The 26,704-nt window shown below is 30.1% G+C and overlaps 1 protein-coding gene across 6 annotated transcripts in view; it reads left to right on the forward strand.

Annotated features, from left to right (window-relative positions):
- LOC142320413 (putative transporter YutK) overlaps positions 1-26,019 on the forward strand; it is a 131,998-nt gene extending 105,979 nt beyond the window's left edge. For all 6 annotated transcript variants that reach the window (XM_075358137.1, XM_075358157.1, XM_075358173.1 and 3 more), the window contains 7 exons: positions 3,328-3,489; positions 7,360-7,453; positions 10,281-10,440; positions 12,937-13,105; positions 20,811-20,969; positions 23,450-23,630; positions 25,884-26,019. In XM_075358137.1, coding sequence (XP_075214252.1) covers positions 3,328-3,489; positions 7,360-7,453; positions 10,281-10,440; positions 12,937-13,105; positions 20,811-20,969; positions 23,450-23,630; positions 25,884-25,975 — 1,017 coding nt within the window. In that variant the 3' untranslated portion in view covers positions 25,976-26,019. The remainder of the gene's footprint in view (positions 1-3,327; positions 3,490-7,359; positions 7,454-10,280; positions 10,441-12,936; positions 13,106-20,810; positions 20,970-23,449; positions 23,631-25,883) is intronic.
- The last annotated feature ends 685 nt before the right edge of the window (positions 26,020-26,704 follow it).

Consider the following 26,704-nt stretch of genomic DNA (forward strand, 5'->3'; position numbering starts at 1 on the left):
TTCTGTATATAACTTCGCATAACTTTGACCTGGTTGTTGTTAAATGTATTTCACAACATAGGCAATCATGATAGTAGATGAAGTCTAATGTATAAAATAATGATAACATGAGAAATAATCTTGAAAATATAATTTGAAAAATTAACATTTCTCACCTCAAATTATTTTGAATCTATTTGATCATTGTCATTACTAGGACCTTACTTAAATAGATTACAAAACTCTATAGTTTGGCTTACCATATGTCCGGACAGTCCTGGTTTTTTAGTGCTGTCTGGGGTTGCAAAAATGTTCAGGGTTTGAGAATTTTATGACTGGCGATTGATTTTTTAAAATTTTAAACCTATATGTCTGACATCATGTTTTATACATTCTCGTACAGTTGTGCATCTCTCAGCCAACCTTGGGGCAAGCGCTGATGTCGATTTTGACAGAAGTGTAGCTACCGGTCTCGCCATAACGTTTTACTTAGTCATTTGGTAACACAACAGGGGCAGTGCGTTTATGTTGTTTTTGTGTGTGAAGTAACTCGTCTACATGTTTTTGATCATTTTATCTATTTGTTTTTTGTCTCACTGTTTAGCAATGGGAAAAAGAAAATGTGTGTTTAATGTTAACATGCAGCAGGAATACAAATTTTTGGAATTGTGTAGTGACAATAAAAAAGAATATGTTTATTGCACACCATGTACTAAAGAATGTTTTTAAAGAAGAGAGATTTTTAAAGAATTTTTTTGAAGAGATTTTTTTAAAGCTAGAGACAGGAATAACAATAACAGTGATCTGTAGTGTGCTGCTAAAGAAGCTACATTTTCATACCATACTGCTAGACACAAACTCAGTTTTAAAACATAGACTGCATATCTAAACTGGTTAAAATGTTATGACCCAAAATTTTCATCTAGAACTAAAACCAAGGCAATTATTGTTAACATTATTTCACCACTTATATTTGATAATGTGTTGTGTTCTTTGAAAAACATTAATTATGTAACAGTAACGATGGATAGCTCAAACAGAAGTGAAGTAAAACTTGTTCCGATTATTTAAGATATTTCAGTCTTCTGAAATACTGAGGGAATTCAAGTAAAATTTTTAAATTTTGATTAAGTGTCAAGTGAAACTGCTCAAATTTTGACTCGGATCTTTTGCAGTGTGTGAAAAGATACAAACTTAAGAAAAGTTGGTTTGTTATACTGCTGATAACACTAACAATAATTTTGGTGATGTGAAGAGAAAGAAAAATGAAAATTTGTTCAGAAAAGTTCAGTGATTTAGATAGACCTATTTCAAGAATTGTTTGTTCAGCCTATGTTGTACACAATTCAGTACAAACAGTATGTGATTCTCTACCCCTGGACATAGAAGAAGTTATTGTTATAAAAATTTATAAATATTTTCACATTTACAGTAAGAGTAATGAATCTTAAAGAGTTCTGTGAATTTGTGGAAACAGATTACAAAAAAAATATTATCTCATAGCAACTCAAGGTTCCTTAGTTTGTTACCTGCAATAGAAAGAATTTTTTCCATTTTTGATGGCCTAAAATCTACTTCTTATCTTGTGACAAATGCCCAAAATTATTTGATTTTTTTTAAATTTAGAAAGTGAACTGTTTTTTAAATTTTTATATGATACTCTACAGTTATTTAATAATGTAGTTCTGAAATTGGAAGCTAATTCTATCACAACAGCAGAAGCATTTCATACATATTCTGAATTAATTTGTCAACATCGTAAAGAAAAACGCACAAATTTATACAATCTTCTGCCAAAGAATTGCTATGCACTCTAAAAGAAAATAATGATGTTCAGGAACAAAAATGAAGTATTGACAATGAAGTATTCTGAAGTATAGACAATTTTTATAATTCTAGTACCTAGTATTTAGAGTTGTGGAGAACCAGGTTTGATAAAGTTAGTAAGTTTCAGTGGATAAATTTACGAACTGAAATTGCCTGGTCTGATTTAGGAGAGAACGCAATAGTTGTTAATGATATTATAAAAGATTCCATAAATATTGATGACCTATTTGATGAACTTACATTGTTGAACCAGGAAATTCAAAACCAAAGGGTAGGTTGTAATTCAAGTTCTGAAAAAGAACCAGATACTATTGAAGAAAAGTGGAAAACAATTTTTAAGGTGTTTCAAAAGGCTGATATTTCATGTTGCAATAACTCTAAAATGGTTGAGTTTGAAATGTCTTTGCCTGGGACAACTGCTCCAGTTGAGAGAGTTTTTTCAATTACGGGGAAAATTTGGTCTGCAGAAAGGAATAGACTTTCAGTATCTACTGTTAAACGTCTGCTAAATGTTAAAATTAATTCAGAACTTTCTTGTACTGAATTTTATGATGTAATTAAAACAAACAAACCATTTCTGAAAAAAGTCATGTCTAGTGAAAAATACAACTGAATAAATAAAATGTAATGTTTCACTAAACCGTTAAGACTTTTAAATAATTTCAAATATATGTTCTGGGTTGAACCCAAAAATATATGGTAAGCCTATTTATAGTACATAATCAAATAATTTATTTTATTGAGTGCAGTGTTTTTTTTTTTTGTTTTTTTCATTTATGTTGTACTGGTAGAATTTTGTATATTTGTTATTTTAGATGTGTGTTGAGATCTTGAGCTTTATTTGCCATAAATAAAATGTGTATGTTGAGATAGATGTAAATGTACTCTGTTATTAGGAGGTGATTTGCAAATGTTTTCTCTTTTGTATGTGGTACTTGTCAGCTTTTCCACATCGTATTATAAAAACAGAATATACAATAATGAATAGACATAAAGATATTAACTACAACAATGCTAATTTTACTTACATCACATAAAAATCAAGATCTCAAATACCTGAACATTATTTAATGTACAAACATGCTACATATGAACCAAAAACAACATATTAAATAAGTAATTGCAAGAGAAAATATTAATATATTTTCCTTTAGTATGATGTTGGCTAATGCCAACATCATACTAAAGGAGTCTTACAACCTTTTTAAGACAGGCTAATAGGTGCTACCAGAAATTCTACCAATAGGACTCTACAATCAGATCTGAGAAAGTGTTCTAGAGAATAACTTCCATACTGTTTGAAAGTGAATCAATAATTTGTAATATTTTTTTGTAATAATTTATCATTTTTTGTCTTAGTGATCAATGAAAAAGAAATTTATTTTATATCGGAGGGAGTAAAAAACATATTTTCTTTAAAACCCATATGTTGTACACATTCTTTTCATAACATTATCATACTTAATAAATTAATTTTGTTTAGTTTGATGTATGTGATTGAATATTGAAATTTCTTTCCAGGCTTTATCAGTAATATACTTCTTAAGCACAGTAATAGAAATACTTTTTTATTTTGGGTGGCTCCAAGTAATATGCTACAAGCTTGGATGGTTAGCACAGATAGTACTTGGTACAACAGTTATTGAATCTTTAAATGCTGTAACAACTGTATTCTTAGGATTGGTAAGGCTATAAATTTATTAATCATTCCAGTTAGTATAAGCTTCTTTTCCAAGAAATGTAATCATAAAATGACAACAACAAAAATAATTTTTCTGAATAATAACTGCTTCCATAGATTGTAAATATGCAAAAAGAATACGGCCTCCAGTGGTCCTACAAAAACATCAAAGAAAAATATTATGAAGTAGATTTTGATGAAAATAAAAAAAATTATAAACCATGCAATCAGCAGTTGATATACATATTTTCATGCAATCAGAACTTTTTGGAACTTGTAATTTTCTTCCTCATTGTTTTGAAAATTAAAAAAATTATAAATGTAGGAAAATTAGTCTCAGCTGCAGTTATGTCCTTTTAATTCACAACCAATTAAGGTTTTACTTTTTTCCACTTTTGTTATACAGAAATTTTGTTAATTTAGCAGAATGTAGAAAACTGTTAAAATGGCATTGTACATCAGTACCTTATGTCATGGATTAGAATTAAATCATAGTCAGATTATAGACAACGTTGTACTGTACAAATTCATTGGATAAAACAAATTTTAAAGATATGAAGTAAATAAAACTGGAATAATCTGACTACAAACAATGGAGATAGCAAAAAACACAAAATCACATACTAAATGTCTTCTTTGAAACTTTCTTATTTAATTTATCAAGAAAATGGCTCATATTATGATAATTAAATCCCCCCCCCTACTACTAGAAGCTATTACTTCTGAAACTAACAATATTACCAAGACAGTCAGCACCTCATACCAGGCTTACTAAAGATAGTGAGGATTGAAATGGTTTGTCTTCTTTAGTAAATACCATTATTCCCTTTGTCTTCTTTAGTAAATATCACTAACTGCCAAATATTTTGTTGGAATGCCAAATCCATCTAAATGTAACAAGTTCAGCTCTATAAGTGACATCTTCATCAATCTGTGGTGAAGGTGTCCCAAACTAAACTTTTAACATTTCGATGGTCTTAATGAACATCATTATTTTCAATGAATGAAGATCAGTATTGTAAACATAGCCTCTTCTAATATTTCTGCGAACAAATATTCACTTTGACGAGCAAGCCAAAACATATTTTCAGATGTGAACTGTAACTGTAATGTTTTATTGGCAGACATTTCAATAAGCTGGTCGTGATTCACTAAACACACAACAACTTTTTCACTAAATGTATTCAGTAATGAGAAATCATTTTTAACTTCCAGGAATATTCCACTAATTGAATTTTTAGCTCATGCAAATGCATTTTCATGCTATCCAAACTGAGGTGAATAATAGTGTCTTCTTCATCCAAATTTATCTTAATATAATCAGAAGTGAGTGGAAACATATCAAACCTTTTGATTTGAATTTGAATAATCCAGATATCAAACTCAATATTAAAGCATGAATAAAATGTTTATCATTAATAAAATATTTTTATCACGTCTTTTTAAATTCACATTCAAATCATTTAAATGAAAAAATATATCAGCTAAGTAAGCCAATAGTAACATATACTCATTATTCTGTAAAAACACTGAGAATGGTGTTTGTTTATCCTGGAAAAATGTAATTAATTCATCTTGCAATTCCAATAATCAGGTAACACTTTCCTCTGCAATAACCATCTAACTTCTGTATAAAAAAGAAAAGATTTTTCTTTTCTCCCATTTCATCGCTAGTTTAGCAAACAGTTTATTCTGTAACAGTTGACTTTTAATAAAGTTAACCCATTTTTACAGCTTTATTACGAATTTTTTGAAATTTTTCAGCATATGTTTTCCTTCTCAGACATGCAAGAGCATGTCTGAGAAGGAAGCAGTGTGTCCATTCTACCTTTGGTATAAGATGGTCTTTTAGTTTCTTTTTTTATTGTCTTTGGACCTTCACTGTATACTGCAATACATTTTGTCCAATCTATGTTACAGTTTTTATTATTTCCATAAAAAACATCAGCACTTGGCCCTGTAGCAAGATCAAGTATTGATATGCAAAACAACATATTTTCTTTGACTGATCTCACAGAAACATATTCATAGCTCACAAAACACAAGAATTGAGAAATGTTTTCTATGTCTGTTGATTCATCAAATTGAATACAAAAAAAAATCTCTTGATTTCACTAGCTGAATTTTCTGATCGTGAACATCAGCAGACATGTCATCAATTCACCTTGATAATGTATTGTTAGAAACCGGGTTTTTTTATTTTTTATTTTTTGCTATTCCATGCCTATTAAAACACTGACCATATCAACTGCATCAGACAATATGAAGTTTTCTGTGATTGTATGGGGTTTGACCTTCTTAGCTACTCTTAATCCTACGAGATAGATGCTTCAAATGTACTTTTATCAGTATGGCTTGATTTACAAATAGAAGCTTGTTGCTTTCTTAAAGTACATAATTTTCTTTCAAAAAATTCCAAGGTTTGCTTTTAAGATCTGGTTGTTTATTTCCAAGTGTTGAATTAATTTTCATGACTTCTGGCTTTCATTGGAGAGGACTTGAAACCAAACAATGCATTGTGGCTTTTCATCCAGTGTGGTTAAACCATAATTTAAATAACTGCCATTGTACAATGTTGTCATTTATCAATCAATTCACTGGATGTAGATGGCTCACTTCGCTTTTTCACAAATTTATCCATCCATTTTGCATAAGAATCTAATTGGAAAAAAGTTACATCGTTTGACCACACACTAAAAAACTGAAACATTAATTATTTTCAATGAACTACGCTTTTAGAAACTTAAATGAATGCACCAGACACATGATTCGCATTCAGAATTAAACTGACATTCTGCAATCCCTTAAGTCTCTTGTATACTGCTGAGAGTATGACGCGTTCAAAAGTATAATATACATATTAAAACATGATTCTCTCACAATGAATTTTATGCAAGCAGACCAAATTGCAAGGAGCACGTACACAAAAAGTTGGAACCTGTAAACTGCTCATGTTTGTTCACTTCATACATGTAAGTTCATACTCATTGCTATCAACGCAGCTAAATAGTTTTAACTAATTTCATTGAGTTGGGGTTGGGGGTTGCGAAAAATTTATTACATATTTTATTATACTTTTTGGAGATCGTGGAGCTAAAACGTTTGAGAATCACTGCTCTAGTGTATAGACATTCAATTATATATATCACTTTGGACTGTCATGAATAATTTTTTTTTTTTAAATAAATTTATGAAATATTAAGAAACATTCAATGATTTTCATGAAAGATGGACCTGGCTTCCCAGGCCTAGTAACATTCCTCACGTGGTAAAAACTCTGGATCCATTTCTTTTGGGAAGGATCACAGACATTCTTTAATAAGAATGAAAATCTAAATGAAATTATATACAATACAATGACTTAATTTCAAGATCTGGTATTAAAAGTTGAATTATGACTCACACCAATTTGTTTGTCAGAAATTAAATGTTCAATTTTTTCAAATAATTAAAGTTTTTTAATTTTTGTCAAAACAATTTTCTTCAATTTTATCAAAAATAAAAACCTTTTCTGGCAAATACCAAAACTAATGAAAGAATTGAGTCATCTTTTTTTTCATTATATTAGCCTAAGACCAATAAACTTACTTCTAAAGTTTATCTTACAATGCACAAGAGTTGTGTTGAACTCTTTTTATTGATCTGAGGTTATCACTGGGTGTACACACACACACACACACACATTCAAAATTCTAAGGTGGCTAGTTGATTAAGATATACAATTTGTCAGTAATTTTTAAGTGATTTTTATAAAGCCAAAAGCTACCTGTTCAAACTATTATGAAATAATTCTTCATAATTTTTACCATAAAAAAATGAGATTAAAGAAATTTCACCATTTTTAACATTTAGAAAATATCTTTTTTCTGCAGAGTGAAGCTCCACTTTTGTATAAACCATATGTCAAAGATCTAACTAAATCAGAAATGCATGCTGTTATGGCAGGAGGATTGTCGACTGCTGCTGGTATGTAGTTCATTTTCATTTCTTATAATAATAATTTCTTATAATGTAGTATCATATGTGTTTATATCTTAGGTACTGACATGGCAATCTTAGGTACATGACAATCACCTCATAATTATTTTTCTGTTTGCTAATTTTTCAAATTAAACATAATTAATAGAAATAAATAAATGTACAGAATTTTCAAATCATGTTTCAGCATTAGTATGTAAATTTTAAGTGTTCTGGCTGTTTAGAAATTTAGTCACAATTCTGAACTCATATTGATTAGATATAGGAATATATTATTCTATACAAGGTACCCACAACTCTGAATTCATTATCATAATAGAATATATTTTGGAACTGGATACTAAGCGAGGAATTTAAAAAAGTAAATAATTTTTTTTTAAATTGAAAAAACTGAAAAAAAATTTTAGAAGGCATTAGCTGAACTGAAAAGGAAGATTTTTTTCTTAGCCAAATGCCTAAAAGAAGACTTACTGAAAGTGCATTCCATATTTCTACTGTAGGATGTGAATTATCTCAAACAGCTCTTTCTAGAGAAATGTTATATTTGTACAATTTATAAAAACAATTTTTTTAAAATGGCCTTTATTCTTAATTAGTTCTCATAAGTGATTTGGTAGAGAGTCAACAACCATACTAAACTTTTTTATTATTGTTATTATTTATAAAAATTAATTTTTCCACTTACTACTTTATTTCTTTTTCCTTTTTGTCTACATTTAGCCCTATCACAGACATCACTTCATCAGAATATACATGTGGAAATCTGGATTAAAAAGATAGTTAAAGAAATTCTAAGTATAGAGAAGTGTGATTCCATTTCAGTCAACACGTTATACTCCACCAGCAGAATGCAGATTGCTAGATAACTTTTTTGAATATATTTTTCATGAAACCTGTATTGTCTATGATGTAGTTTATTTCTGCAGCCCTTTTATTTCGACAACTTTCCTCAGATTTTTAATTTAATTATTTTTAGCTGAAATGTCAGGCTACAGCCTGTGTAGGGCCTCGGCCTCCATCAAGATACCATTACACTCCTCCCTTATCAGTCACTTTTCATTTCCATCCTCTAATGTTCATCCTTGCCAAATCCACCAAATACTCATCCATAATCTCCTTGGTCCCCCCCTCAGCCTATGCTCTCAGGGTTTCCTCAATAAACTCACTTCACATTCCTGTCATTGTTCATCTGCTCCATGTGTCCCAGCCAACTCAACCTTCGCACCTTAATCTCATCAACAATATCCTTCCTGCCATTCCTGGATGGTATGTATTCTCCACTCCCCATTTTTTCATACTGGCCCATATACAAGTATTTTCCATAATACTTTTCTCTCCCAGATGTGAAGCGTATCCTCATCTTTCTTTGCCAGAACCCATGTCACCATACCATACAAAACTACTGGCTTAATTAATGTGTTATAAATCTGTATCTTAATTTTCCTTGACACTACCCTTGATGACAGAAATTTTCTCAAACCATAATAACAGCAATTTCCAGGTTTTATTTTTGCCTTTATATCAACGTGTGTATCATTTTTGTCAGTTAAGTCAGCACCCAGGTACTTGAATTCAAGCACCCTTTCAAACTTATCATTTCCCAGTTCTACAAAATGCTGATTTGCCTCACAGCAATGAACCCAATCTCAGTCTTGATGCCTCCTGCAACTGTTGAAAACCTTCCTCCAAATCTTTCCTATTTCTGGTAACAATATTGTCAGTATATGTGCCGAATTAACCTATTCATGATGTTGCCACCTGGGTTAATTAATATATTTCTCATCATTTTTTTTTGTCATAATTCCTTTGGCTTACATAAAAATTTCTTATCATATTACTTAAGTTTTAATCAGCCTTTTAGTTGGCTAATGAACTTTTGATCCAGCTGCAGTTACAGTTGGATGCTGGCCTCCTTGGCTTAAGTGGTAAAGTCTTGGCCTTTCATCCAGAGGTTCCAGATTTGAATCCCAATTAGGCATGGCATTTCCACATGCTAAAAAATTGTCATTTCATCTCATACCTTATAGTGGTTCTGGAGGCTAACAAAAAAAAAAGAATCAATTTCAGTTGGATAGCAATTAATTAGACTAGTTTAGTTAAGACATACTCATTTGTTCTACTAACTCTCAATTTATTTGTACAGTATATTATGTCAGTTTTCATACTCTCATTAATAATTAATTCTGAGATGAATTAGTTTTTCTTTCTTTGGTTATACTTTTTTTTTAAAAACTAGTTTTTTAATATTTTAAAATAGAATTTACATTACCTAAGCCAACACCACACTCAACAACTCAAGAGTTATTTATCACATCATAGTATTATTATACTTAGAATTGAGACAATTTTGAACCATTTTTTTTTTTAAAGTTAAATGTGTATTTAACATACTATACTATATTGCTTAATATTGATTTTGTAATAAAATACTAAATAAATTAACATAAATTATTATTTAATACAGTCCATAAATCACATTATTCTGAGAAAATGTAATCTCATATTATTTTGAGAATTCAGAGAATTGTCAAACAGCAGATGCAATAAAGAAATAAAAAATTGATTTCCATCATTCAGATTAATTTCATGAAAATTAAAAAATGTTTTTTTTATGAATATGTAGACATGTAAGAGAAATTTTAAATTGCTTTTTTCTATTAATAACGTATCTTTTATAATGATGTTAATTTTTACCATTAGTATTAACCAACTTTTTTTTTCTTTCAGTGTAAAATTATAAGTTTTTAATATTTATGTTAATTAATGCAATTATTAAAAGTCATTCAACTAATCAAAACTTTAATATTCCATTCAGGTTCCGTATTTGCAGCATATGCATCTTTAGGCATTAATCCAGCATATATCATAACTGCTTCAATAATGGCTGCCCCAGGAGCTTTAACTTTTGCAAAGTTGTTATATCCAGAGACAGAAAAATCTAAGACATCTGTTGATAGTTTAGTTCCTTATAAAAGGTAAAATAAACATCAAATGCATGTGATTAAACCTTATGTATTATTTTGTATGTTTCATTATGTATGATTTCAGCAGAATTGTAACTCATAAATATGAGTCATCAAAACTTTATATTCAAAAATTTATTCTGTTTGCTAAAATAAATTAAGATTTAATTTTAGAAATGAAGAATTAAATAGAATACTTATAAATACAAATATGTAAGTTACTACTGCCAAAGAATAATAATGAAGAAAATACAAAATGAACCATTACAACTCACTACAACACAAAATAATTTCTAGCAAGTGTGAGGGTACTAGGCAAACAAAATACTCTATTTAGGAGAGTAGGGAATTTATCAGATTAGCTGGTGCACAAGTGGGGTCAGGTTATTGGTTCCTTTATTGTACAATAAATAATTCTTAACAAATTTCTTAATTTAGTATGGTGTAACATATGGCAAGGTGAGGTATTTTCTCCATTGTGGACAAGATTTTGCTTATAATGAAAAAGATAAGCAACTTTAATAAAGATATCAAAAAATTTGAATTTAAATCAATCATATAAATCCATTGATAGGATTTTTAAAGAAGGGTTATGAACTCAAGTAATTAAAGAACAAGAGCAGGAAAAACAAGATTATATTAGTATATTTATCTTTAAACAAATGGTTTATATGAGTTGGAAATATGGAAAGGTTATGTCCACTTATACTTTCTTTGTGGATATTAAATAGGTATTTGACTCTGTCACCAGAGATAATACATTCATTGCTGATTGTATAACATTCATAGTAGACAAAAAGTCAGTTCCCCCACATCCAGATTTAAATTCTGTAATAGTAGGAAAATTTTTATTTTACAATTGGTAATAATCAGCTGATATAATTATTATTCAGTAGCTACTTGCATCTATAAAATATATAAGTGAAATATCCTTATAATTCACTAACAGTGCAGCAATATTTACATAAGCTGAACATAAAATTTAAAAATACTGCAAGTGTTGGAGATGCTTCTAAATCAGGCAGGCTAGTTGTGGAGACAGTAGTAAAATACCTCAAACATGCACCAGAACAACTTCCATTGGGCTGGAAATATCTAAAACAATTTATGAAAGATTTTAAAGAAATTTACTTTAATTGTTGTTATAGGACAAGACTACTACAAGCACTATTAAAAAAAATGATTTTTTGGTTAAAGGGCACATTTTATGATGAATTTATTGTTCATTAAGAAGCAGACCCTCAAGTATAGGGTCTGATGAAGCATGCTTCAGACTACATAAACAAAAAACTCATCAGTCAATTTTATAAATAAAAAAATTTTTGAAAAAATGTGTAATTCATTTTGTTGCCTTGTATATAGAGAAACAACACTTTGAACACTTACTCTGATTTGAATTAAAGATGCAACAATAAAAATTTGTTAACCTATTTATTATCTATTTTCTTATTAGTTATTGAGGAAACTGACTTTTATCACATCCCCTAACTTTGAATGACTTTCATTCATTCATAATTAGAATGGTTTTTACATCATGTTATCACTGCATCTGTTGCAATATATTTAGTACTATTTTTTAAAGCGGTGGAAATACATGTTGATTTGAAAAATACACTAAATAGCACCCAGAACAGTCAAAATTTACGTATGACTAGTACAAGTAGAATAATATAACCTAATATTCCAATCAGGTAGCCAATTTTCATACGCTATAAATTTCAGCTCTCTTACAAAACTGTAGTTAGGCATCAACGTGAACTTAAGCAAAAAATAAATTCTAACATAACCTGGTATTTAACAAAACATAATTTTTATGCATGACTACTAATGCAAGAAGACTAGCTTGGTGGCTACAAAAATCGCAAAAACATTCACAGAGAATAAGTTAGTGGCAATTAACTTGAAGAAAAGTTCTAATTAGTGCAACTGGACAGCTTTATGAAGTCCTAACGTAAAGAAAAGTGCCATGTTGCAACCAGAGTATTGTAGAAGAGAGCAGAACAAGTGCGAGAGGTTCGTACTGAAAACTTTCAGATGCATTGAAATACATGAAGAATGTAATTAACTCTTTCCTTTATAAGTGATTGTTATTCTCTACTAACTGAATAAAATTTAGAGCTGTGGGTTTTCATAAATATAATGAAGGTGATTATGGTGATAGAAAATCACATATATTTAAATAATTTAAATTTAAATTTGAACGGAAGATCATCTGAGGCGATAGATGTCTACAGTTATTACAGGTAGATTTGATTAAATAAGAAATAAAGATAGGACAAAAGTGGACTTACAATGTTAACATTAGAATGGGTGGAAGTCAGTCAGTGGAAATGTTTGTCCTCATCTGAAAAAGATAAAGTGGAGTGAGAAAAAATACAGAAGCCCTCATAGACACCTGACCCAGCAAAACATACTGGATAAGATACAGTTGTGATGTAAGACAAATTTTTAATTTGATTCAGTGTAAAATATTATATTATTTTAATTATTATGACAATAATGTTTCAGTGAAGAAAGTAATGTGGTTGATGCTGCTTGCAAAGGTGCAATATCTGCTGTAAATATAGTAATGGCTGTGATTGCTATTGTTATCTCATGTGTTTCATTGGTCGCATTTCTTGATAGCTCATTCATATGGGTAGGTTCGATGATTGGAATTGAGGACTTGTCCTTTGAGGTGAGTAATTATACTACCAAAAAATAATTCCTACATTAAATATGAAAATAAAACATAAAATTAAACATGAAATAAAAAATATTGTATTTATTAATGTAAAATCAAATGAGGTTTTCTTAAAAGAGTAATGAAAAAATATCATAACCTTTTCTAAGCAGTCTGTATTTACATAACACAGCTTTTCCTAATTTCAGATCATTTTATACCTTAACAGTAAATAAATGAAGTGTACCAAAAACTTCTTGCATATATTATCTTTTTTTTAAAGATTTTTATTTATTTTATTAACTTTTATGTTTGGATTTTAATGTACAGAAGATTATTTTTTAAAAATAATTCTAAAAAATATATATAAGCATACAATTTTAATACTTTGTAAGGTACACAAATTAGTGTTCAACAAATACCTATATTATAATTTTTTTTTTGTGGGCGAAAAACGCCTGGGCGTTATCATCGCCCGGAATTTTATAATAAAAGGATAAAATAACTCCAAAATAATAAAGTTTTTAAGGTGTAAAAGTAATATTAATCATATAATAAAAATTTATTAAAACAAGTAAAAAAGGTAAAAAAAGAACTCACTCAAAACTAATACTGCAGACGAAGTCTTTATAATATAAAAAGTTAAAATAATCGAATAAAGAAACTATATAAAACTTACCTAATTCCGATGGGTTGTGCAAAAGGCTCTCTTGTCAGATAATAAAATTAAAGACATAGAACCAAAAAAATCAAAATTGAAAATAAAGGTTAAAAATTACCAACAACTCTTCTAGCATAAAAATATATATGATAATATTAAATTTTATGCAGTAACCTGGTACTATGCAAAAAGAGAAACATCCGGTCCAAAATTTCGTTATTATTGTACAAGATATCACGGATGTTTCTAGGTAGATTAAACATATGATGCAACGCCGCATAACATATGCAGTTCACAAGAATGTGGTGCACAGTCATGCGGCAGTTATGCATCGTGTGGATAGGGGTGGGACTCCCCTTGACATTAGGTATTCATGTGTGATCTCCTCGTATGTCCTATCCGTAACCGGCATAGGACCACTTCCTCACGACGAGACTTTCTGCAAGAGGAGTCCCATGGCAACACTGAATCTTTAATCCGTCGGAGTTTATTATCGACAGTAATCGCCCAGTCACTTTGCCACCTTGCTCTCAGTGATTGTTTTACATGATTGATAAAATCAAAGGTAGTAACTCGGTTGGTGAATACACTCGGTTGGAGGTTGAATACACGCTTCTTTGGCAGCATAATCTGCCCTTTCGTTACCTAGAATCCCTACGTGGCTAGGGATCCAGCAAAAACTTACTTCTGTGTTGGGATTACCTAACTCAGCGATTGCGTCGTAAATTTCAATGATGACAGGATGTTTGGAATAAAAGTTTTCTAACACCTAGAGAGCACTATATGAGACTGCAAATAAGAATGTTTTTATATTTAGGGTTAACGATATTCAGAGCCCTATTTACAGCAAGTAGTTCAGCGGTGAACACACTCGTAATACCGGATAGCCCAAACATGTAAGTTCTTTCATTGACAACAAAAGCACAACCAGTGGTACTGTCTTATTTCGATCCATCAGTGTATATCACTGCGTCTGGGTTCGTCTTGGTGAGAATATACTGAAACATTTGCCGGAAAACATAGGTGGTGTTGATCGTTTATCGTATGTTGTAAGGTCAAATGTAAAATTTACAAGGTTTATTCTCCATGGAGGATATGAGCATGGACATGATGGAAAGAACGAGGGAGTGTCAACATTTATATGCTGAAGCAGACGTCAGGTACAGACACCCACAGGCGCAGTACGGCGTGGACGGCCCTCATACCTCCTTAAATTAGGATTCCTAAGAACTGTTTCAAAAGCCGGGTGATTTGGCTGTCCTTTCAGACGGGCAAAATAAGATAACAAAACCTGATCTCGTCTATCCCAAAGTGATGGAAAATATTATTATGTGATGATGTGTTAGCCAACTTAAGGCTCTCATGGAAATGTGATAGATATTATGTATTGATTTATTGGATGTTCTTACCAGGCAGTCCACAACCACATTTTCAATTGTATGCAACTGGTAATCATAATCACCAGCTTGTGAAGACATGTTTTCTTCTTGAACAATGCATCGCTTCATTGGCATGTCTCATTATACTGTTAATTATGAGAGAGAGAGAATTGATTTCTTCGGGAGAAAGATCTGACAATATGCAATTGTTTTTATTTCTTAAATTATAAATAAAGCGATAACAATAAGAAAATACGTTTAATGTCCGCATGAGCAAAGAAAATGGTTTAGAAAGTTCTGCAGTTTCTGTTATTTGAAGAGCAGCTGAAAACACATTAGTTTTGTTAGACTTCTACTCTTCCTTGAGAGAATCTGGCGGAATTATACAAGTGATTGATTGATTGGATGGCCAGGCGTTCTCATCTTCTTTCAGAAAAGACGGACCATTCCACCAAAGTTGTAACGAGGTTAATGCATCCGGCATACAACCACGTGATAAGATGTCTGCAGGGTTATCCCTTGAAGGAACATGCTTCCATAAGCATTCCTTAGTCAATTCTTGCATTTCGCAAATTCTATTTGCAACGAATTTCTTCCATCTATTAGGAAGCGAAGACAACCAGTAAACTACTACCATAAAATCCGACCAAAAATGGATTGAATGAAATCTTATACCTAGAATACACTTAACCTTATTGAATAGATGGGATAATAGAAGAGCCGCCTTCAGCTCCAACCTTGGAATAGAGATTTGCTTGACAGGCACAACTCCAGATTTTGAACTAGTGTTCATTACTATCAACAGATCTGATGAAAAGACAAGCACCGTATGCACTACTACTTGCATCACAAAATCCGTGCAGTTGATAACTGTTACTTAAACTAATTTTAACTAATCTAGGAATCTTAGAATTACTTGACAATTTGAAATGAGAATACAGAGAATTCCATTTTTCAGCTAGCGAAGCGGGAAGAACTTCATCCCATTGAAGGTTGGCGCACCATAACTCTTGTATGAATACTTTAAATGGAACAATTGCAGGAACAGGTAGACCCAAGGGATTGAACAATGAAGAAATAATTGACAAATTAGAATGTTTGGTGTAAGAAGCATCATCTTAATGATGCATTAAAGAAGCATTATCTTTTGGTTTGATTTGATAAATTAAATAATCCTCTTGAAAATTCCAATATAACCCAAGTGCTTTGATATTTTCATCTTTGTCTAATTTGATGAAGGAATCAGAATTGTCAAACATATCAGGCACGTTTGAATGACATTTATGCAGCGAATGTCCGTATTTATTAAGCAATAATCATACATCATTGTATAATTGTTTCAACTGATCGACATTGACACAACCAGTGAGCAAATCATCGACATAAAAATCCTGCTTGATTGATCGGCCGTTTGATGTTTTTGCACTACCGTTAAATACTACTCTGGTTTTGGTAGTGGTGGAAGATTCACAAAATACTGCGTGGTGGGGCAAATAAAAGGTTTCAGATGGAACCTTAGATTGAAATGAATCTACAGGTTGCATGTGATCTAATTCTTGATATTCCTTCATGAAATGGAAGCAATCTTCCATAAGTTTAGCGTTTTTCTGAAATCTATGATGTAACAAATTGAAACAATGCCTTGCATTTTCATAAGAATCTCCTAAAGCGCAGTTTTCCTTACGAGGAAGAGGTACAACAAATCTGACTTTATCATCACAAAAAGTATTTTCAATGAAATGTTTTCGCAAAAAGATTCCTCCTTAGTCTGTAAACGATCTTCGATCTCTTCAGATCTCCAAAATGGCTCTAATTGAGAGGAAAGCTGTTCATTGTTAATAAAAAGCGATATTGAGTGTGAATCATTTTTCCGTTTTCTAGGCTTAGTAGGGATTTGACCAGAGACTATGAAGTATAGACTTCAAAGTAAAGAAATATGGTAAGATTAGAATTATAAGTTAATTGAACAGGCTTAAGCAACGAAAGATAATATTGAGCGCCTAGAAGAATGTCGATTTACCCAGGAATATTAAAATTAGGATCGGCAAGAAAAAGTTGAGAAGGAATTTCCCAGTCAGTTATGTTTATAAAATCATTAGGTAACAAACCTGTAATAGATGACAGTATGTGACAAATTCAAATTTTCATACCTAGAATTAATATTTAAATCAACACTTAAGTTAGACTTGGTAATAACATTACTAATACCTGAAATCAGTATTAAAACAGATTTGGTTTGAAGCCCAAGATTAGGAACAAACCTTTTAGTACAAAATGAAATCATCGAAGCGGAATCAAGTAAGACCCTGGCCTGGATGAAATTACCTTTTTTATCTTTTACATTAAGTACAGCTGTTGCAAGTAAAACAGACTTGTTAGGTTCTGATTTTAAAGTACAATATGAACTATTAGCTGGAGGAGTTTGATTCGGCTTAGAAGATTTAATTGCTGGCCCTTGCAGCATTTTATCTAAATGAATTAGCATATGATGCTTTTGTGATAATTTTTTACATTTACAATTGCTTTGACACTTTTTCACAATATGCTGTTTACTTAAACAATTAGACATAATTTTTCTTGAAATACAAAATTTTTCCTTTCATTAACATTATAACTTAAAAATTTATCTCACTGATATAATTTATGGTTGCTAGTTTTACATAATGTGCACATAAAATTATTAGAATTATTTACATAAAATACATTTTTACTAGAACTAGGTTTTGAATAATCATATTTTTTGCTGCTAAAACCTACATTAGATGGCTGTACCCTTTCATTACATTGAATCGTGTCAGTGGATTCAAGTAGTTTACGCTTACATTCTAAAAAAGAAATGAGTTGTTCTAACTTTGGAAATTCATTATTTTCCAATGTTTTTTCCCCAGTCTCTTAAAGTATTTAAATTTAAATTTTGTTTAATTAACAGTATTATAATAAATTCTAAATAATCAATATTTAGATGCTTCAGTGCATTAATGTTTGAATTAATTTGGTCAATGAATTTAGATAAATTTTCAGAATTTTCCCTTTTTAATGGTTTTAGATTAACAATTTCTAAAGCATGTTTAGCTGCAATTAGTAATTTATTGTCATAACAAGCTTTAAGTAATTATATTGCAGTTTCATAATTTTCAGATGTTACTGATAAATTTTGTATTACATCAAGTGCGTTACCTAAGAAATTTGTAAGGTAGTAAAATTTTACAACATTAGAAAATTCTCGGTTATGAACTAAACTATTAAAATGATCAAAACATTTATGTCAAGCTCTCTCACATCACTGTAAAATGGCACAATTTGTATAGGTTTTAATGTAATTTTATTGGGTTTATTAATAGTTTTAATTGCATCAGTTACCTCTGAAATTTTGAAAGGATTTTCTAGTTTTAATTTGAAGTTATTAAAAATATTGTCATATAGGTCCCTGATTTGTAAGTCTTTATCTGTTGCATCTTTATGCAACTCTATTTCAGATTGAACTTCAAAAAATGTTTTTTCATATTCTAATAGTTTCTCAAATTTAATAGTGAACATGTCATAATCGCCTGATTCGTAATTAAAATTGTCAGTGAATGTTTTTGATTTAGCTATGCTGTTTTTAATAATACCCTTCGTTTCGTAATTAAGTCCTTAAATCCCATTTTTTCAGGAATTATAATATTAACAGAGATAAAGTTAAATTGATTAGAAATTAAATTATCATAAGGTAATGGTGGTAGATATAAACAAGGTTGAATCTTATGGCCAGCCTCCGTGGCACAAGTGGTAGCGTCTCTGCCTTTCATCTAGAGGTCCAGGGTTCGAATCCCAGTCAGGCATGCCATTTTCACAAATGCTACAAATCATTCATCTCATCATCTGAAGAATGCCTAATGGTGGATCCGGAGGTAAAAAAAAAAAAGGTTGAATCTTATGTAGTATGGTAGGTTATTGTCTATTATTACAAGTTGAATGAACCAGATAACTAGAATGTATATATGATATGATTTCATGTGCTGGCTTAGACCTTCTTTCAGGTCAAAGTGAGCCAACATGTAACTTGAACTAACAAGTTCATTAAAATAAGTTCTAACAAAATGAAGCTTACAAAAAAACCGGTCTTGCAGGATCGCATGTATAACTGCAGCAGTTACAGCCTGAAACTTAACTGTATATTGCAAACCATTGAAATATTTAATTTTGAATATTTCACCAATGTTAATTGCACCTTGAATGCACACTTTTATGTTTTAAATGCACTGCTTATAAATAATAAATACCGCTTGTTCCGGTGACTTGATTCGACCTTACGAATTCTGTGTAGAATCTTGTTCCTAGATTCGATGACTTGATGATCCGGCGGCTTGACTGTCCAGTGACTTGATGATTCGGTGACTTGTTCCGGTGATGAAAGACCATGGACAAATGCGGTAGAGCGGCGAAATGCTGCTTCTTAATAATCCGGTGATGGAGGACCATAAAACGATGGTAGATTCGGCGACTTAACTATCTGGCCTGGAGTACCATGAAAATGTTGTGGTAGATTTTAGAGTGAGTATGGAGTGTATTTGATGATGAAGAAATGAAACAACTCCTTGTTGCCTTTGAATTGTTATGTTTAATATGTCGTTACTCTTGACATAACTAACATGACAAACTTATGTTTAATATGTTGTTACTCTTGACATAATAACTAACATGACAAACTAAATTGACAATAATAAATGCTAACATAACTAAACTTTTTTTGTTTGTTTAACTTCCTGGTCTACCAGTAGTCATTGCTTTAGAGGATAAGATGAATGATTTGTAGCGTGTGTGAAAATGGCATGCCTAACCGGGATTCGAACCCGGGACCTCCGGATGAAAGGCCGAGACGCTATCACTCGCGCCACAGAGGCCGGGAACACAACTAGACTTTAACATTATCAAGTATACTACTAGTAACACTAATTGTCCATCTGGACAATGAAAAATACGACTGCTCTTTGCAGGATTCGGGCGCCGAATGCATACAAGTTACTTATACGATCATGACCGTTCCTTGCGGCATCATGACGTAGAACATCGCATGATCAGAGCTTGCCAGGAAGCTATAGCTCTCGCAAGGAAGCAGCACCAGACCACTAAAAGTGGAACGTAACACTGATTGATTCAAGATAATTTTAAAGAGTTCAGTGATAAAACAGCATATTAAAAAAGTGAATTTTGTTTTTTAACCAAAGATTATTGCCTCAAATAAAAGATTATTTTATTCTCAAATAAAAATAACATTAAAAAATAAGTAGTATGAATTAGTCCAAGCCTGAGTTAGAGGAAATGTTATATCATCATTATGACAGTAAAACACATTCCAAAAAATATTTTCTCTCAACTCTACTCAAAATGAGGATGTGGATGCACCACCTTATTAACTCCATCAGAGCAATCACATTCTATACAGGAGCATTTTTTCTATTTAAGTTGCAATTCTAATTTGATAAGACTCAAAACAATTCATAATACCGATTTATCTTAACCTTGTTTTTATTTTTTACTACTAGATGTATATGATGTATTAACAACAAATAGTAATAAAAATAAAGAAATTTCTTAATTGTGATGCTAAAAATATTTATGACTTTACAACTGTATATTTATTTTTTTGCTATGTTTTTATAAGTAAAGGATTTCAGCTACGTTTTTCTGTTTTGTACAGTATTTAGTTGGAAAACTATTAACTCCAATTCCTTACATCATGGGTGTATCACCAGATCAATGTAGTCATGTTTCCAGACTTATTGGTATTAAAATTACAGTCAATGAATTTGTAGCATATAAGGAACTGGTGAAATTGAAAGATGCCAACTTGATAACTGTGAGTTATGAAGTGAAATAATATTTTTTATTTAACTGATCATTATTATAATTTAATTTGCATTTGAATTCAGATATTTTTTCATTCAACTGTTTTATAATCATTTTATTTTCAGCTATTTTATAATCATCAGGTTTGAATCAAGTCCAGTTAAAATTATAATTACTCTAGCAAAAGAAATATATTTTTTCTCTTTGGTAGGAGAGGTTCAGAGTATTTAGACCATAAGTCAATTAATGGTATTATCAAACTATTGAAAATCAATAAACTTTTCTTCACAATTCCATGTATTTGTTGCTGCCTCACGTGCCCTTTCCAAACCACAGTTATGTCCATCAAACCCTTCTCTTAAACTTTACTGACCTTGTAAGAAACTTTACTAACTATCCACGGTCATACAAACTTGCACCTCTGTTTTAAAATTTTTCCTGTTCTAATTATAACTGATTTCTCTTCTTTTTTATTAACTGTTATAGTATGGGGTACTTTATTCCAAATAGCAGTTTAGTCTGGATTAATTGTCTGTGAAATTTTGTAATATTTATTTTTTCTTTTCTTAAAATGTCAATGGATTGAGAATAATCTATCATTATATTCATTAGACATCTATTGTACTATGTAATTCTTTGACACACACATACAACTGCAAATACCAAAACCAAATCTGTATGACAAAAAGGGGGTTATGTTCTTAAATAACCTGAATGTCAATTTTGTACACTAAAGTACCTATTTAAAAACTACATACTAACATACTATATGCTTATGAATGAGTGTAGCCATAATAAATATGTTTACTTACGTACAGCACAGTATTCAATTTTTATTCATGATATGTTTTTATTTTAATTTTGAACTATGAAAAACTTATGTACAGTAAGTATAAACCGTAAACACTGAACACTAAGAAGAGAATGTTTTAACTACATAATGTAGGCCTGTGTTAACTTACTTTATTCTTTAAAAAAATGAACGCGTAATTCTTCTTTGGTTTTTATTTTTTTTAGTTCTTTACGTAAATCACTGTACAGTACTAATGATGTTTTATGCTGGCGTTTAAAGTTTATTGTCTAGAAAAGGGTCAGTTTTAGAAACCTTTGTTATTAACTGCCTAACTGGACAAAAGATTTCGTTTACAGATTTTAAGTTTAGTAATTCACTTGTAACTTTTTCCTTTGTTTTCATCTTCCAGAACAGGTAAAAAGTCTGTGTTATCAGCTCTTCAAGTTCTTCTTCCATGAGTTCTTTCTTGTCACAGTGCATCAGCTCCTGAACATCTGAAGTATCAGTTTCATTGAAACTGTCACCTAGAATTTTATGTGCTATTTGCATCAGCAATTTTGTTTTCTTAATTTTTTTCAGTTTTCATTTTTTCTTAACAATGTTGGGCCACAAATTCTGCCACTATGCATTGATCGCTGATGGTTTAATTTCATCAACTGACACATTAATACTTGCAATCTAATCTGTAGTGGTGCAATTTTTCCACCACTGACTCATAGTCAATGAATTATCCACTTCTGCTTCATTATCAATCCACTGAAATTCTGCCGCCAATAATAGGCTTTGAAAGCAGCGATGATCCCTTGATCCAAAGGTTAAATTAGAGCTGACGTATTTGTTGGCAGAAATAACATTAGGAAACAAAAATTTTACTTCTTCTGGATATCCTGGAGCATTATCATTTAAAAGAAGAACTATGAATGGCAAAAAGATTGTTTTCAGATAAAATTCACCATGTTTCGCAAAAAAAATGAAACGACTCAGTAAAAAGAGATGCTGTTACCCACACATTTTGTTTTGATTTTCATAAAAGTGGTAAATTATATGTACAATTTTTTAATTTATTAATTTTTGAATTTGTTTGCAAATACTAGTAAAATTAATTCTTTGGAAAATTGGGTGAGGCAACCACGAATGCCAAACCCGGGATTAGCGAGGGGTTACTGTATACTTTAAAAGTATAAAAACAGTGTTTAATTAATTTCTTCAGGTTATTTTCCTCTTCTAAATGTGGATATGTTGTTACAAAGAACTTGGAAGCACTGTAACAGTATTTTTTAGAAACAATACTCTTGTAAACATAATAAAATAAAAAAAGTAATAAAGTAAAAAGTGACAATACTTTTTAATATTGTGCTTTTTTATATATTTTTTACAAAAAAGTAACATATTATGTTAATAATTTCTGAGATGGTATAATCTAAAAATAAATAAGTTCAGATAAAGGAAATAATTAGATAAAAAATGATTAATTGCATTTTTAATTTACCTTTTGTTGTAATTTATATATTTACAACAAAATCTTCTTATTGTAATTATAAATACATTTAATAGATTTTTATTCAGCAACTACTAATGAAAGACTTTTGGTTTCATTAAGAAATTATAAAACTTGTATTTTGTTTATTTATAGAAATAAGACTTCAATGTAACATAATTGACAATATTGTGTTTATAATTCTCTTTTTTGCTTTCAGCCTCGTTCAGAAGCAATGGCTACATTTGCATTATGTAGTTTCTCTAACCCAGGAGGTTTAGCAAGTTTTATTGCATTGCTTGTTAGTTTATGCCCTTCTCAAAAGGATGTAATAACATCAGTGGCTATAAGAGCATTGGTTTCAGGAATTACCACAGGTTTACTGACTGCTTCTATTGCAGGTATAGTAATGGATAATTCAAATATTTTGAAATTTATAAATGAATTTACAAAACATATAATTTTTGCCAGTATAAACATATTCTGTTAAGTTTAAGTAAAGCTTTGAAAATTTTAAGATTTTTTTTGAACAGGAAAATTTTTATATGGAAATTATGTTCTATTAAAGAAAAAAAAAGGAGTGAGATAATGAAAAATCTTAACTATCGGATTTAAAAAATAAAAGAATCCAATGAAGTCTAGCTGGCATATATACAAAGGATAAGATGACTATTTTTCCTTTTATCATTGAAACTAGTCTTATTTAAAACACATAATATCTACTACATTACTTGTGACTGAGGGTGTTATAAGATGTACACACATTTTTAATATTAAATATACTTCCACATATTTCTACTTAGAGACAGTGATTGCTCAAAGTACAAGCAGAAAGCTTTAAGTTTTCTTTTGTTGAACATAAAAGACAATTATGCCCAAAGGCAGTTTCGTATTTCTTCTGGAACAAGAAGTTTACTATATGGAAAATAATTTAGAAATGGGTGGTTGAAAGTTATTTATGGTTTTCTCAACAGACTGGAAAAACCAATTTTTTAAACTCATTGTACCTCATGGCTATTTATTTCATTCAGAATGTAGAATATCACTTTAAGCAAATTAAAATATAGCAATCATTTCTTGAGAAACAATATCTGAACTTTAGTTGTTGTGGGAAGTAGAAATAGATACAAGAAAGAAAATAATGGATTTCCTTTCTTTTTGTTTGTAGAAAGAAGCTTTTCTCTGGTAATAATATATTTTCATTCTTTTGTAATGATGTTTACACAAAATTTGCTGAGTTAATTTGAAAATAGAATACATTTAATGTGAGGAGTAACAGTATAATCTTTTCAAATAGGAGGTTATAGTATAAACAAAATTACTGTGTTCAAATGTTTGGAAGCACTTCTTCAAAAAGCTGGAGGATGAACTGAGTTTTTAAAGAGGCAATGACCACCAAATCAGATTATGCCTAAAAGGTGCTTCATTTAGTTGCAGGTCATACTATCAAGCTTGTTGTGTGGTTGCTGGTTATTCATGAGGAAGAAAGGATGATACATGCAATAAAGGTGATCCTTAGGCATTATCATTGTAACATTGAAAGTGGAATGGCCACATAAAGGTAAAAATAAATAATGTAGGTGTGTTGTATATATGAGAAACACTATTTTAGATTGTGAAACATTTGGAAAGAATGGAATAGGAATATGCTAAGAAAGGGAAGAGGGGATTAGGCTGAGATGGCAAAAGAGATGGTAATACAACAGTAAGAAGCAGGATAATTTGGTTACTGAAATGTAAAGGGGCTGAGAAGGCATTATTGATACTCTACATTTTCATTATCATATGAGGAAGGTCTCCTACCTGCCTTTTTCACCTCATAGAACTGTTTTAATCAATCTCTCTCCTGTATAATATATAAAAGCTAGTTAGCTTTCCTATTTTGAATTGTTCTATAATTAAGCTTCTATTTTCATTCACTTTTTTATAATTTTCATCTTTCACTTTGCCTGTCCAGTTTTTCTATCTCCTTGAATATTTATTATTATAGATGTCCAGAATATATTATTATAAAAAAATAAAATAATTTCTGACTAATATATTTGTTAGTAATAAATTGGTAGAAATTTTATTAGAAGTATTTTAAAATAGTTGTACTTAAATTGAACTAGAAGGTCTTAATGTATTAAAATGACCATAATTAAGATGCAGGTATATTACAAAAAACAACTTATATTTATTTGTCTAATTGTTTTTATTTAAGAAAAATCCAAGTGTTGATAACATGAAAGCATTTTTCGCCCTCCAAAAAAAAAATTGTAATTTATCATTCTATTATAAGATTTATTCATAAGCTGACAGATTGAAAATTTATTGTTGTTCATGTGAAGTTACATGAAATATACTTTTAAAGTGATAGATCCCTTTTAAAATTAATTAGAACTGATCATTTTCGCTCTGAAAGAACTTTAGAAGGAAAAATTCCATTAATAATTTGAAATCATGTCATTTAATAATTTTGAAGAGTTGCAGTATTTTCTCATACTGTTTACTAAATTAAAAATAATTTATTTTGTAAAATAATGAAAATATTTTAACGTTTTATACTTAATTAACTCTGTGTAATAAGATACTTTTGGTGATTCTGTGAACATTGTAATCAAGTAAATAAACATATAAAATGTGTATATTTCAAATGTAATTAAATTTTTCAGGTGCTTTGATGCCTGAGGAAGGATTTGGTGCTTGTACTACATGTTCAACAGTTACAGCAGTAGTTACTAATGCTACATTTCCATCTACATAATTATCATAAGAAATCTGTGAAAACAAATAAAACTGTAAATAATGATAAGAAAACTTTTTACTTAGCAATCTGTCAGACAGTTTAACTAGCACAAGTTTTTCTAAACAATAAATATTATTTTTATGAGTTTCGAATGTCTTGTAAATGTCATCGATTCTGTAAGAAAAGCATGTTTTCCAGTGTCTCATTCATTAATTATATATTTGTGAGTAATGGTATTGAAAACCATTGCTAACTGTTAAACAATGATATGAATTGCTTTTATTCCATTTCTTTAAACCATATTCCATTTCAGTAAGAACTGGAATAAACAATTTATTTGATGGAATAAACACAAAAGACAATCATACAATCACATATTATGTTGTTTAGTTATGTTAAACATTGAGTAAATATCTGGGTGTAAATATTAATGTTCCTAATTTTGCATTTTTATCATTATAGTTTTGAGGTTAGTTGTAAGAAATAAATAAATGTGTATATATATAAAACTTATTTATATAAGTAACAATAAAGTGTTCAGTTATTGAAACAAAATAAAAATTACATACATAAAGTATTCAAATTATATAAATCTGTGGCAGAATTTTATTTATATTTTAACTACAAATTTTATGTAAGAATTTTTTATTATATGGTTCTTATGATATTGTTATAGAAATAATTTAGGTTACAGTGCTGATTATAATATACTCTATTGAACGTTGATTATCCAAACATTCATTAATT

The sequence above is a fragment of the Lycorma delicatula genome, chromosome 1 (genome assembly GCF_047948215.1).
Source record: "Lycorma delicatula isolate Av1 chromosome 1, ASM4794821v1, whole genome shotgun sequence".
NCBI lineage: Eukaryota > Metazoa > Arthropoda > Insecta > Hemiptera > Fulgoridae > Lycorma > Lycorma delicatula.